General features: G+C 35.7%; 1 protein-coding gene across 7 annotated transcripts in view; it reads right to left on the bottom strand.

Annotated features, from left to right (window-relative positions):
* Positions 1 to 7,450: 7,450 nt before the first annotated feature.
* Atg1 (serine/threonine-protein kinase unc-51-like protein Atg1) overlaps positions 7,451 to 15,942 on the bottom strand; it is a 325,243-nt gene continuing 316,751 nt past the window's right edge. For 4 of the 7 annotated variants that reach the window (XM_067087763.1, XM_067087767.1, XM_067087769.1 and 1 more), the window contains 6 exons: positions 15,410 to 15,682; positions 14,847 to 15,079; positions 14,498 to 14,636; positions 14,092 to 14,328; positions 13,023 to 13,165; positions 7,451 to 12,618 (listed from right to left, as the gene is read on the bottom strand). In XM_067087763.1, coding sequence (XP_066943864.1) covers positions 12,403 to 12,618; positions 13,023 to 13,165; positions 14,092 to 14,328; positions 14,498 to 14,636; positions 14,847 to 15,079; positions 15,410 to 15,682 — 1,241 coding nt within the window. In that variant the 3' untranslated portion in view covers positions 7,451 to 12,402. The remainder of the gene's footprint in view (positions 12,619 to 13,022; positions 13,166 to 14,091; positions 14,329 to 14,497; positions 14,637 to 14,846; positions 15,080 to 15,409; positions 15,683 to 15,942) is intronic. The other 3 variants (XM_067087764.1, XM_067087768.1, XM_067087765.1) reach the window with 2 other exon arrangements.

Below are 15,942 nucleotides of genomic sequence, written 5' to 3'. Positions count from 1 at the left end.
AGGTCTATGACCTAAGCAAGTTCAGTTTGAATAGTTAATGATCAGTAGGATTTTAGCGGTCCACGGTTTGGGGTGTGTCTATAAGACAGTGATCGGCGCGTGTCACCTCAGCGTACCTTCCGACTATAATTGCATAATTAAGTAGCGTAATATTAGCAACAGGGCCTTGTGTAACGATTAAGGAAAATACTCGTGTTCATTTATATGACTGAGAATCGGGTCATATTTTTTGGTGTCAGTTGCAGGGTCTTGCTAGTACATAATAATTACAGCGTAATTGTGAAGGTAAAATAAACAATGCAAACTCAAAGAAATTCGGCACACGACGGCAAGAGTGCCGGCACTAGCAGTACCATTGCTAACGATAACAGTGCCAAGGAAGAGGACAGTGCGAAAGAGCTGTCAGTGACTATCCAATGTGCGTTAAGAGTTGCACAAATTAACAAATAAAATACGAAATAAAAAGCCCGTCGACCCACCCACAATTTCTGCCGACGTCGCGTCATCCCCGCAAGCGCAATCAGTCGAGAAAATAAAAAAATGCCAGTGCTAGATGGATCAGTGCTTGAGTTTGACAACTCACGCATTGGTGAAGGTTTCCTTTCTATCAAGATCTTCATAAAGTGTACTGAAAATGTCACAGTAGGCTGGACAGACAAACAAAACAAAAAGTGACCAGGAATGCAGTACGGCAGATCAGGCGTTGGGACGTCAGTTGTTCAACAAACTGGGACACTTTTAAACAACACCTCACCCAACAGTATGCCCTACACCGATTGGAGAAGATAGAGTTGATGGAAGCCTATGACCCCACGTTGCGGGGTAGGAGAGTTGATTTCATCATTCTGTAATCGCGTCGAATTACATATGTTTCTGGTAAAAGTGACCAGTACATTCTACATATATATTTCATCCTAAAAAAATGATTGCCCACTTGGCTACGATGGTGAGGATGGGGCTATTCCAGCTCTAATAAATATATCTGAAAACGACAGGTATATGTATGTACGAGAGATAATAGACTTTTATCCTTCTCGTGGTCAGGTCGGCAACGCGACCTCCTTGTGACTACAGGTGACGCGGGTTCGTTTCCCGCGACCGGTGATCACAGTCTCTTCAATTTCTTGCGTTTGGATCTTAAAGCGCGAAGAATTCGAGAAGTTAAGAGGGCATTGTGGCTATTAGAACACACACACACACACACACACACACACACACAGTGACTACTGAATCGAAAATATCTAGTTGGTCACTTTTACAGGGAATGTGACCTCGTTCTGATACTCCGGATGTAGGTTCGAAACCTGAAATGGACGTCAGAAATTTCATCACATTTTTCCATTTGAATCTCAGGCTTTGAAGTGACAAGCGTATCCTAAAAATGTGAAGAATTCGAGAAGTTAAGTGGGCATTGCGGTTATTATAATTACATACGTACCTGGTAAAAAGTCATTATATATATATATATATATATATATATATATATATATATATATATATATATATATATATATATATATCAAAAAAGCAATAAAAACGATTAACAGCTTCGTTAAGATGGTAAGGATGGGTCTATTCCAGCGTTAATAAATGTATCCGAATCTGACATGTGCAGTATGTACATTACGTGTATGCATAAGCGGCCAAACTTTATCCTTCATGTGGCCCGGTTGGTAACATGACCTCGTTCTGATATGCCAGATGAGAGTGCGAGGCCTGCTGTGGACATCAGAATTTCTTCATACACTTCCATTCGGATCACAGGCTTTGTTGTGACAAGCGTATCCAAAAGGTGAGGAGAATTCGAGGTATAAAAGTATATTGTTCGGAGTATCGTGTCCAGAGCAAGGAACAGCGAAATAAATGATATTTTGATAATGAAGTCCTACTCTATTTGAGACTCAAACAACATTCACAATTCTGAAAAAAAGTAATTGTGTTTGTAATGAGAAAAAATGGAATTAAATTATAGTAAGGAAAATTTTCTGGGGATGTTAATCTGATGGCGACGTGTGGCATCGATGGCAGGCCCTAATTACATTTTGTGACAGAGTGCGTGTTTTGATATTAATTTATTTAGACGACGAATTTCCTTAAATAACTTAAATTTTCTAAATTTTGTAATGTTATCGAGGTCAGCAGTACATCAATGATCTTCTGAAGCGATGAAAAATGCCACGTAGAAGTGTCTACCATCAAATGAAAGCTTACATTATATTGTATTTTCCTTACAGTGACTCGCTAAAATTTGTATGCGTGTTATTAGTAAAGCAGAATTTTTCCTGATTAGCTTGTTCTTATGTGATTTGATAATGTTAGTTGTATACTATAATGAAAGTGCACAATAGCGAGTTATAGATATTTAATTTAATATCGTTTTCTTCGGCGAACTAGTTTTATCTTTTAGAAAATGGGTACATTTTAACGGAAACTTTAACGCTCATCCTCCCCACCTTTTTTTTTTTTCTGACGCTTCCTTGAATACTTGACGTAAGTTTTCCCAACCCTTTTTTATATCATAATTTTTTGCAACATTTGTATTTTTGAATTATGAATTTATGATATGCAATTCACCAAACAGAATCCAGTTTTACCGAGAAAAACGCGTTCTGATTAATTGCAAGGTAATATAAGGACACTACCCCCAAAATTCGATTGAAAATATATCTCGGCACAGAGTTAGTTAATAAAACTGAAGCTCTCCAATTTTGGACACATTTAGCAATGGTACAAAAACGATGCCAACGAAAATTCTTTCTTTAATTACTGTATTCGAGTTTTGTAATGATCATGTTTTCTTCTCTAACAAGACAGCGTCAGGAAACTTTTCTCACTTTAGTTTTGAAAACAGTTAGAAAGTTAACCAGTAAATGTGCATCTTGTAAACCTCCAGTAAAAGTGGATTCTCTTTCAAAGTATTTTGCTGATGTGTGAAAGAAGTCAGATAGTAGACTATCAGCAGAGAGAAGAGTAGAAGGCAGCTCTTTCACCCCATACATTTCTATAATTTTTATAACTGGGAGCCTTTATCATTAGCACTCTTTGTTGGTATTTTTCATGTGTCATTTTTGAATCTCAAGGTTCATATCGCTATGTGGGTTAATCCTGGGGGCTCGTTTTTACTAGTAATCCATGTGTCATTTTTTAATTTCAATAGTCCATGCCTACCGTTTATATAGCTGGGAGCCTTTATCATTGGCACTCTTTGTTGGTAGTATTCCATGTGTCATTTTTGAATCTCAAGGTTCATATAGTTTGTGGGTAAGGTTCATATAGCTATGTGGGTTAATGCTCGGGGACTCGTTTTTACTAATAATCTATGTGGCATTTTTTAATTTCAAGGTTCATGTCTACCATTTATATAGCTGGGAGCTTTATCATCAGCACTCTTTGTTGGTAGTATTCCATGTCATTTTTGAACCTCAAGGTTCATATAGCATGTGTTTATGCTGAGGGCTCGTTTTTAATGGTAATCCAAGTGTCATTTTTGAATTTCAAGGTTCATTTCTACCATTTATATAGCTGAGAGCTTTTATCATTGGCACTCTTTGTTGGTAGTATTCCATGTTTTTTTTTTTTTTAATTTCAAGGTTCATATAGCCATGTGGTTTAATGCTGAGGGCTCCTTAGTTTTCTGTAAAAGAAAACTATTATACCGGCTTTGTCTGTCAGCCTGCACTTTTTCTGTCCACCCTCAGATCTTAAAAGCTACTAAGGCTAGAGGGCTGAAAAGTAGTATGTTTATCATCCACCCTCCAATCATCAGTCATACCAAATTGTAGCCGTCTAGCCTCAGTAGTTTTTATTTTATTTAAGGTTAAAGTTAGCCATAATCATGCGTCTGGCAACGATATAGGACAGGCCACCACCGGGCTGTGGTTAAAGTTTCATGGGCCGCGGCTCATACAGCATTATACCGAGACCAACGAAAGATAGATCTGTTTTCAGTGGCCTTGATTATACGCTGTACAGAAAACTCGATTGCTCAGGAGAGACTTTGCCGCATTTTTTACTTTTTTTTTAGTAACTTTTTTTATACGCTATCACCAACATTTTGTCCTTGTTTTTATTAGTAATCCGTGTGGCATTTTTGAATTTCAAGGTTCATACCTACCATGTACATAGCTGGGAGCCTTTACCATTAGGACTCTTTGTTGGTAGTATTCCATGTGCCATTTTGAATCTCAAGGTTCAGATATCCATGTTAGTTAATGCTGAGGATACGTTTTTATTAGTAATCCATGTGGCATTTTTGGATTTCAAGGTTCATTTCTATCATTTGTATAGTTGGGATTCTTTATCTTTGGAACTTACGTCGGTAGTTCCATGTGTCACTTTTGAGTTTCAAGGTTCCTTTAGCCATGTGGGTAAATGCTGAGAGCTCCTTTTTTACTAGTAATCCATGTGGAATTTTTTTATTTCAATAGTTCAAGTTTACCATTTATATACTTGAGAGCTTTTATCATTGCCACTCTTTGCTGGTAGTAGTCCATGTGTTATTTTTTTAATCTCAAGGTTCCTATTGCCATGTGATTTAATGCTGTGGGCTCTTTTTTACTAGTAATCCATGTGGCAGTGTTGAATTTCAAGGTTCATTTCTATCATTTCTATAGCTGAGAGCTTTTATCATTGGTACTTTGTAGTATTCCATAGTGTCATTTTTTAATCTCAAGGCTCCTATAACCTTGTGTGTTGTGTTGCTGAGGGCTCTTTTCTATTAGTAATCCATTTGGCATTTTTGAATTCCAAGGTTCATTTCTACCATTAATAAAGCTGGAAGCTTTTATCATTGGCATTCTTTGTTGGTAGTATTCCATGTGTCATTTTTGAATCTCCAGGTTCCTATAGCCATGTGATTTAATGCTGAGGCCTCTATTTTACTAGTAATCCATGTGGCATTTTTGAATTTCAAGGTTCATTTCTGCCATTTGTATAGCTGGGAGCTTTTATCATTGGCACTCTTTGTTGGTAGTATTCCATGTGTCATTTTTGAAGCTCAAGGTTCCTATAGCCATGTTGGTCAACGCTGAAGGCTCTTTTTTACTAATAATCGATGTGGCGTTTTTGCTTCAAGGTTTGTTTCTACCATTCAGATAGCTCGGAGCTTTTTATCACTGGCAGCCCCTTGACGTGGGACCACCTTGAAATTTGTTCCCAGGTTCAAGTCCAAGTGTTCCTTATATCATCACATTAGGACAGCTTCTTAACTCATCTCTTGGCTTTGATTACCACAGGTGACCAGGGAAGGCTAGGTTTCCAGTTTCTTTCAGTGGTGGACTCAAGCAACTGAGAGATGAAAGGTTTTATCGCAATCCAACAAGCTGCAGATAAATGCCTGGTGTGGTCCATGGTTCTGGAGAGCTCAAGGAGGGATCTCATATTAATGCCATTATCAGTGCTGGGAGAGAAATTCTGCCAACACCAGTGGTCAGGATGTAAGTCATGGTCCCACATTAAGGGTTTTTTCCAGCACCGATACCTCTATAAACAGCATGGTTAGGTTTCTGTTGTTTCTCAAGCTTGAGGAAACTTCTTGGTAGCAGCCTATCACGGTTTGGTGATGGGGATAAGAGTTCTTAATTTTTTTTTTTTTTTTTTTTTTTTTGCTGGAAGGGTGGAAATGGATGGTTCTCATTAGATCATGTAGGAGCTCTCATTGAGGAAGGTTCAAAATCCTGTGAGTTAGTCACAGTCTTTCCCCAGGTTAAACGATGTCAGCTTGAAATGCATTCTGCAGTGGGAGACCACTTTATGTGTAGGCCCCACCCAAAGATGTCAGTCTATTGGAACTAGTGGTCTTGGAGAAATCAAATGGGTATCAGTGCTGCTCTTGCTCCATTTCATCTTCTTGCTCCATTTGGTTTGCCTACAAGCACTCCCCCCTTGTCCTACTTTCTGTAATGATGATTAGCTGTTCTTGCCTCAGGTTCTGCTACTCTCAAAAACTGTTTGGTCAGGAAATAATGGTAATCTGTTTGGCAATTTGATGACAAGATACATCACATACAGGATTCTTATATGCTTCCGTCCACCCACCAGAGTTACTTTTTTATGGGAAAGTTGCCAGTCAAGTTTCATGACATCTTCTTCCCTGATAAGAGTGTTGTATGAAGGTGAGCGTTTGTGTACTGTGATGGAAGTAACTGCAATGGCTTTACATTGCACTTTTTCTAGATATAAAAACCTAAACTCTTTTTATAATAATTCCACCTCAGATCATCCCTGCTGTAGGAAAATGGAACAACTCCCTTCCACCCCAACATCACTATGCTTAACTACATTCTTCCCCAAGTTTGAGTGACTCTGCACAGGAGTATATTAGTGACAGCTGGTTTCAGACTTCAGGTTGTGTATCCAGGAAAAAATACAATTATTTTTTTAAAATTTTAGGGTTTAAAATTTAGAGAAATATTTATCTAAGATTGCAATCCTGCAGTTTTGCTTGAATTTTTTACTTCTGATAATAAAGTCTGCTTTTTAAGTTAGAGAGTACTTCAACCATTATAATTCTAGTTTCCTCTGCGTTTCTCTTGAAGTTTTTACTTATGATAAATTCTGCATTTTAAGTTACAAAGAGTACTTCAACCATTGTAATTTCAGATGTCTCTTCATTTATCTTTCATTTGCTTCCTTTGATTTTTCTCCATCCATCCAAATTTTGTTTTGCTCCAGTTTTCACCCTTGATTTAAGAACAAATCCTCCAGGTCAGCCCTCTGAACCTAGAGATGTGAATCAGTGGTTTGGTTGTATGAGATCAAAACCTGAAAAATTAAAGTTCAATTGTCACATTGTAAGGGGACAAATGGAAGGTAATTGACTGATATGCCACTAATGTGTATAATACAAAAGACTGCTTAAAACACTACACAGTGTATATAGCACCCAGCAAGTAATAAGTCTGTGATTCTATTTTAATATAGCCACTCACAGACTGTTGGTGTATATAAAATTTCCTATTTTATCATTACTTACAAAATCCGATTCATTCTAATGTCGTAGGGCTTTTTTCCATTTCTTATTTTATCGTTTAGGAATTAATTCGACTTTCATGAACTAATAATTTTTTAGGGTTTTTTGCCATTTGTATGTTTTTTAAGGGAGGTGGAAAAAATTGGAGCAAGATGAAAAATATCTGCCTTCACAGTATATCATTGTTTTTAATAAGAAGCATCATATCATTAATCAGATTCTCAAGGTAATTTCTCATTTTAAATTGAATTACCATCCCTTTTGCAATTGACACATTATTTTTCAGAATTTTTTGCCTTGAATTGATAATATACTTATACAGTATATACCATGAAAGGAAGTACAGTATCCAATTTGATGAAAGCTAGCAATATGCCATGAAAGTACAGTATCCAATTTGATTGATGAAAGGCTTTGATATGCTTAATAATTTACATATGGGTAATATATCACTGTAGTTTGAGGATAAAGGATACAATATTTCAGACTTTATTTCTTTTTTATTTTTTGCTCTATTGTGTTTATAATAAGAATATAAAATAGCCCAAGCTGGGCAATTGTACTAATTGCAAGAGTAATTAATGTTACCTGTATCTTTTTCATATATTTACACAAACACAGGTCGTAGGGTAATGCAGTATGTCTCTACAGTCCTTTCTTTGGTAGTCATGTGCTCCTCCTAAATTAACATAACCTATCAACCTGACTGAGATCTACCAAGAGAGGAACACTGCATAACATACTTGCCTACAATACATACAGTACTCTACACAATGCTGTTTATCTGCTTCACATTTACATAAAGGCATCTAGTGTATTACAGGACCTGCAATATGCCCTGCCACTACAGCAGTCCAACATAGCAGTATTATTTTTTGACATTTTGATATTTTTATAATTTTTAAAATAGGAATTTTCAACTATAATCTGTACAATTACCAGCACAATTTGAAATTGGTAAAATTAGAGCAGGAGACTTTTTGTCAAAGGTTTCATGTTTTTTACCAAAACCAAAATGCACCAATTCTTTTCAAATCTTACATTACACGTAAGAATAATATATTCTGGGTCTTGTAATACTGCCAACACTCTTAACTACAGAGGCTGGGTGCTGCTCTGCCAAAACAAACAATTCGTTTACAGCTGGGCACTATCAGATGCCCAAGCAGAGCTGACCCATATACAACGCACATTCATGCTCAAGTCAGCCATCACACTGACTAATTCTTTTATCAACATATATACCAAAATTAACTACAAAAATGAAAACAAAAAAGCTAAGAAATAAACACATACATAGCAGCATTGTAATGAGATGTGCATTGACTATAAGAAAACTGTTATACATTATTTAGCTCTTGCAGTTCTTACAGTAATGCAATGAGTCACCATGTAAAAAATCTCACTAACAAAAATCAAACAGATCACAGATACTGTGGTTGGCAAATGCCAGGACAAGGGTCAGTGCTACAAAGCCTACCTTGTGAGTGAGTGCATATAAGGCGCATGGCACTGACCTCTCTTGCCATGATGGGAATTTGTCCATGACTGCAGTCAATGATTCTTAAGAATGAAAATTAGATTACAGAATACCAGGAACCTTAAGTCTTGTTTCATATAATAAAAGTAACTCAGACACAAGATGTGCAAGGTATTCAACAAGATGTGCTGTATAAAGTTCATGACTAAACTGTAACATTTGCCAAAATTACAAAAATTTGGCTACACTTGCACAGTTAATCATAAATGCAATAACTGACAACATACAGCTGTTGGCACTTTGTTGTCAAGACAATCTAACTACAGGAAAACAATTAATAACTAAGCAGGAGATCTTAGGGACAATTCAAGTGCCCATAATTATGATATGAACTGACAAACTGGAGTTGAACCCTTCCAAAATGCCCTTAAAAAAAGTGAAAAAAGACACAAAAAAAATCGACTAGAAAATTACACAGTAGTAAAATTACAATCATGAAAGAAAAGTATGACTGAATACCACCGAACCAAATCACACTAATAACAAAGCATGCGACCTTTGAGTTTTACTAACTTTCAAAACTTATTACTGTAACTTCTAAATATCAAGTTCATAGCAGCAGTCTTATGAATAAATACAAAAGAATATGTTTTCAGCAAAATTATTCCTTATCAGTCAAGAAGCTGAAATCTGAGAAAAAAAAAGAAAACAAGCAAAAACTACAAATAATTAATGTTGCTTTAACTCGGAAACATTCTAGCATTGGGGTTTTACACTGGAGGACTAGATCACACCCATATGAAGATTTCAACCCTAAAGAACATTTCTCCATTTTCTTTAAAATCCGGCTCGAGAAAACCCACCTCAATCGCATACTGACCTCTTTCTACAATGTACCTTAATTCCCGTAATTAAGGAAACCCTACAACAATGTGAAAAGGAATCCAGCCTTGTCTCCAACAAACACCACATTATCCATTTCAACAAAACATAGCATTTTGAAACTACCTACAGTAAGGCAAGAATAATTCTAAAATTCTCATGCATAACAGAACACTGCTTTTACGATGATGATCTAAACTGCTTTCATGCAGAAGACTACTGTACTGTGTATATATACACAAATATACATATGTATATATATATACATCATTTAAGCTTCTTGGGGATAATGTAATCACTTCTCAGGTCACATCCTAACAGTCGTGACAGTCATGTACTGACTTCCACTGCATGGACTGTTTTCTTGAGGTTGGGAGTAGTTCTCCATTTGAATAGCATAAAGTAAGTACAGGCTAATTACAAGTTTATCACAATATATGAATACATGTATAATACAAAATTAAAGAAATATAAGGGGGCTTTACAAGCAAGGCCTTAGGAGAAAAAAAAAATTAATACAATGGTTCATTACTACACACACATGCTGAACATAAAAAGGTTTTGTGGCAATTAATTCTTAAGCTATTTTTTCCTGAGTAATTGTATATAATATCTGAAAGACAAATAAATATAGTACAGTAAATGTAAATTAAATCACTGTAACTGATAAAGCAGTCAAAATGTGGAAATATTTACAGTTCTTTACAACTTAATTCACACAAATGCTTCATAAAGATAAAAGCTACACTTAATTATGTCTGTTAGGTTACCAAACAAATCTATTTGAAGTAGCTATTCAAAAAATAACTTGCATGAGGCAAAATGAAATATAGTACTTTACTTACTAGCTTCACACATTGATTAAATGACTGGAAATATGAACACCTAACAATACGCTACAGTATATGTATTTAGTTCTTAGTAAGTAAATTTAAAGTTAAATTATTTTGCCACAATACTTTATCAGCAGACTGCTTAAAAAATCATAATACAGGCATGCCCTCAGAAAAAAGAATTAATACAAAAATTATAATAAACCACTACAGTGTTCTGTCAAAATGAACACTAAAAAGGCATTAACCACAGCATGGCTACACTCACGAAAGTGTAACAAAATGCACATACAGTATCATTATTAGAAATAACCAACAGATTCATGTAGTACCCCTGAGCTGTAGCACTACCTTGCCAAATTTGCATAAAATAAAAAGGCAAAGTGCTAAGCAGAAGTGAATCACTCAACCAAAAATGAAAAAATCAAAAGCAGTTCTACTTATCTTGAAGAATACCCAGTTTACATAATCACTTATGCGCACATTTGCAAAATTATACTTTTATCGTATCCCAATTTCCCTTAGGCAAACAAAACACCATTCCCCAGTCACACATTCCAAATGAAGTTACATTTTTTTCAAGTTTTTCCAGGAAACTTCAGTAAAATGTGAGCACTTATACAACAAAAAATATACAATTATCAAGAAATTTTAGGTTGCCTTTGACAGACATACTCCACAAATAAAAACCGTTCTACCAGCTCAGAAACTTTTCTAGAACCTTGAATAAACGAGCTGTTAAAGTATTTGATACAAATAAAACTCCAAAGCCTTTTCAAAATAGACAGTAATATATAATAAGCCTTCAATACAGTAATTATATCTTTTTCAGCAGAAATTAGGATACAGCACACTCCTTCACTCAAAGTATATTGGGACATTGTTTGCAAAACATTAGCTGTACATTCACTACTCCATTAAACTACGTATCGTTCATAATCTATCGCTGATTTAAAATTATGATCATGCTATGTGAACAATGATGGTCAATTTACATATGAAATGAATATATGCTTTAGCAAATTACAATGAGAATTTAAGTTTCTCTTTGACCTCAAAAACAGTATACTGTACTAAAAAATGCACATATGGGTCCTACAGTACAAAAAAGTATACATTTTAGTATATGCACTTTCAACTGCAAATCATGCAACTAACTGATTGGCTAACTAATCATTTTATTAAAATATGTTTGCACCACAGCTGAGCGTACCTTTGTTCATAAGAGAATATAATTTTTAAGACCCACACACAATTTACTATGATGCATATATGGTGATATTCTATATGAATGGCATGGATAAAACGCAATATGATTAATTTGAATGGGAAATACACTTTTTAATTAGAACTTGTTGAAGAGTGATTATTAACATACGATATTTAATCTTCGTATTATGCAAATGTACCTAGACAAACCATGTTAACACATGACTGTAAACATCAAGATATATCTGCATCATACATGGATAGATACTGTTTATGTATATACTGTATATAAATATTAAGCACATAGAACATCAGGTTATGACATGATCCAGGATAATTCTAATTAATTAGCAAGACATAAATCCAATTTTCTTTTACATATACAGAAAATTAATTCTTTGAAACTGTCAAATTGTAACTGACCCAGTATACTTCCCACTTCCCTCCCCCCTTATCCAACTATTCATCTACAATGGCACATAACAAGGCAAGACCAAAACAGCTTGCAGCAGCTAACCCCCCCCAACCAACAACCCCTCCCCCATTTTTCCTGGCCATAATGATGGTTACTTAGCTACCCATTCTATATATTCATATACACACAAATATGCATATGTATTTATGTATTACATATGTGTATTCATAAATATATAAATTTTCTAGAAGAGTATGCATTCACTTCCACCCTTGCCTTCACCTTTTAGAACAAAGGATACAGAGTGATACATAAATTGTATTTTGAGGAAATGACAATTCTTGAGTAGTATATAACAAAATTATTACTGTTCTGGTTGTGGTGGAAATGTATACATACCTTTGGTGATTCACATCAGTGAGCTTTTGAAAATAATCCTTTAGAGACAGACCATTATAATTTTGGCAATAAATTTTACAGCTCTTATGGCCCATTTGGGCCATAACAATGAAATCTCAATTATATTTAATGATTGCCAGATAAAAGTTAAGATTCTTCAATTACAATACAAAAAACTTTATTTTTACTATAACGTATTTCAACACATTTATTTCTATGCCTCATTTGTATTATAAGCATGAACAACACCTTGTTCGTGTAAAAGAAATAGTCTCTTTTCTACTGCCTGTTTATATCGTGTAAGAAGAGAGCGGTCGGAATCATGAGCTACTTGTTGTGCCAAAGCATGCAGGAGTATTTGTGCAGTTTGGTAGCGTCGGAAGCACTCCTCAGGTTTTCCAAAAAGTTCATCCAAAGCTGCACTCTGGCACTGTGGCAAAAAACAGAAACGAATAATTAAATTAAAACCAGATATTTATGAAACCGACAAAAGTGAGAATATATGCAAATTACAGTAATTTAAGCTTTGTTCATAATTCTTTCCAGATGTAAACTCCACAGGAAACTCAAAAACTACTGTATATCACATGTTAACCTCCAATTGCTAAAACACGATGTCTCTCCAAATGATATGTGACGTGACTTTGCACCAAATAAATATGAAATGCACAATGATTATAAGGATTATCCTGTACTTATCATCTTAATGTCATTAATTACAAACACGGAAACACTACTATACTGTACTGTGCAGGAAATACTGCATTGCCCCCATTTCATGGTATCAGGTATGATATACCAGAATAAAACTGTAAAAAAAATTTTTAGGTTTACCATTTCAATAGCATAGTTGTAAATGAGCTTGTCAGCTGTGATGGTGGACGTTCTTGGATCTACTGCTGTCACTGCTCCCGAACTATTCAGTTCCTTGCATATGCCTAGTGCTTGCCGAAAACGATCATTCAGCACACCAACGACTAGAAGTTAAGAATCAGAGGGATGAAAGTCACATTTTTAAGCATAAAAAACATCTAATAATGCAATCTGATCCCCCCTTCCAAATAAGTGTCTTAAAAGTATTTTCCACACATTCCACAACAAAAGAAAGTTTTCCTGAAACATACATTGCCTGTACTAAATTCCTCTGAAGGCAGCCCAACAGAGAATATAAGGATACCCTTAGTACAAAAATGCTCTAAATTTTATGCAATTTTGATCTACATTTTTGCTTTTCATCCTCAACGAAATGGGCTAAACAGTTGATTTATTTATCAATAATTTTATATGATATTGTATTTTAACTTTAAATCCTGATTTTCTGAGAAACCTATTCTACAGTTAGAATTTTTTCTGTACTGTTCCTCAAAAACTATTATGAAATGTCAATACCACATGGAAAACAAATCGCCCACAAGCACCAAAACTATACTTATTTCTCTGTAAGACTACAAATCATATTATTTAATGCTTTCTGTAATACTTCCCATAATGTATCGAAGTTGACATTACAAAAAAAATTTTTTTTTGTAAAATAACCCCCCCCCCAAAATTTTCAGTGTCTTGACTGTGAACCAGAACAGTAGTATTGGTGTCTGCGTATCTTCTATTGTCATTATTAAACTTGCATAATTTTCAGCTATTAGACCCCCAACTTTCCCTCACTGCTACATCTTGGGTTATTACTTATTTCCACTGGATAGGATGGCCCACATTAATAACGTGAATAACCCACATTTCATATTTTCATGTGAATTTAAAAGAAAAGTTCTTAACATTAAATGAATGCAACTCAAATTTATGACCAACAAATTACCTTATAGAATTTTACTGATAATGTGGAAGGTGCAAGAGAATAGTGGTGTGCAAAAACTTCCACAACGACCATACCAATGGTCTGACCTACCATTTTTAACAGCCGTTGAGGGCTGAAGTCGGTTTGCATTCTTTTCATGCTTTGCCATTGTTAGAGCTGAGGAAAGCAGCTGTAGGGCTCTAACATATAACACTAATTGCTCTGCTCGTCGCTGCCATTCTGGAGGAGGGGACGGTATAGTACAGCCCTCGCTATCCTTTGGGGACCCTGTAGTGAGGGATTTCAGGCATAAAGTTTCCGCCCAAAATACTAACCTTTTCCTACAACCTTATAGAAGTAAAATAGAAGACACAACACTAAGACTACAACCAGAGAGTATAAATTTTTTTTCAAATTAGGTATTCGAGTAAAGTATATCTCATGCACATTACATATATTCCAGAGGCAGATATGACAGACAAGCAGAGAAGAAATTAGATATTTTTCTTGATCTTACCTCCAGAGACCGACTCCCTCATGGCAGCATTTTGCCTCAGGGCTGTAATAGGTGTAGCTCGAGACCGAGCCAATTCTAGGATGCAGTCAACCAGTGCTAATACAAAGTTCAGTTTTGCTAGAGTTTCATTGTGTTCTCTCTGTAAGGAAAAATGTTTCAATTAGATACTAGAAGAAAGTCACTGCAAACACCACAAACCTAACTGGAAGAATAGTTTCACAGGTAAAGTAAAACTGATAAATCTTCAAGGAAACTTAGAGGTAATATGTAAAATATAATATGGCATAATCTTTTCTCCAGTAACAACATAAAATTGCTCATTCTCCTTAAACAATGATTCACTTCCTACCTCCATCAATGTTTCTTGGTGAAGAGGTGGTGCATAAAATGCAACAGTGTCTTGTACATCAGGCATACCTAAAGGAGTACTCTGTACTACAAAGGCAGGTGCACTTTGTCCATACTGTACAAGCTGCTTGCCTGGATTGGGTGGACTGGCTGCCCTTGCCTGCCATTCTAACAAATGAGACTCTGTCCTAGACCTTTGTAACCCACCATCCACACTCATGTCTAATCCACCACCTGTTGTAAAATAAAATTTCAACTTTACAATAGCTAATCTAGTCAAAGGTCATTATATAGCATCATATCTGATACACTTAAGTGACCTACTATTCACCTGTGATGAATGAAAAGATGATTTGTTTTTATTCGCTCCAACCCCAACAACCAGGATAAAAGCATGATTGTTACAACCAAAGCAATGCATTTTAGTGCATAAACAATGGACAACAAATTATATAAAACAAAATTTCTGCAAAATCTACTACTTCAACACAATATCAAACAAATAACTAATTATATAATCAACAAGAACTTTATGAAAACTTGTAGCCACACAAATTTACTGACCCGCAAACAGGTCACGTGTGACAGAGGTCATCTCAGGTAGTGTAATAGCGCGGTGTGGGGCAGTAAGGGGCAGGTTGGTAGTGTTGCCACAGATGTCACCAGCAGGATTATCTTGGCCAAGCCCCTGCTTTGTGGGAGAGCCCAGGATCGGGGGCAGCACAGGTGGGGCTGAAAACAATTGGGGAGGCAGGTGAGGGGGTGTACGCCGGCCGGACTGACGTAAGGGTGAATTGGTGGGGGTGAGGCGACCTCCTGGGATCACCTGGGTATTACCTGCAGCACAATATATCTTCATTACTATAGCTTTCTACATTATATAGGATGCAGGATTGCAATGAGGATGCATATACTGTAGCTTGTACTAAAATCAATAAGTGCATGCTTCTAAAAGCAATTGTCTGTTTAAAAACTCCCTACTTCATTTGTGGAAGTCAAAATATCTTCCATTTGATAAGTCAATATATTGATATTATTAACAAACCAAACATAAGAGACTAAACAGGGAATTTTAAAATACATTAGCTTAAGACTCC

Source organism: Macrobrachium rosenbergii, chromosome 44 (assembly GCF_040412425.1).
Source record: "Macrobrachium rosenbergii isolate ZJJX-2024 chromosome 44, ASM4041242v1, whole genome shotgun sequence".
NCBI lineage: Eukaryota > Metazoa > Arthropoda > Malacostraca > Decapoda > Palaemonidae > Macrobrachium > Macrobrachium rosenbergii.
This window is presented reverse-complemented; position numbering and strand designations above follow the sequence as displayed.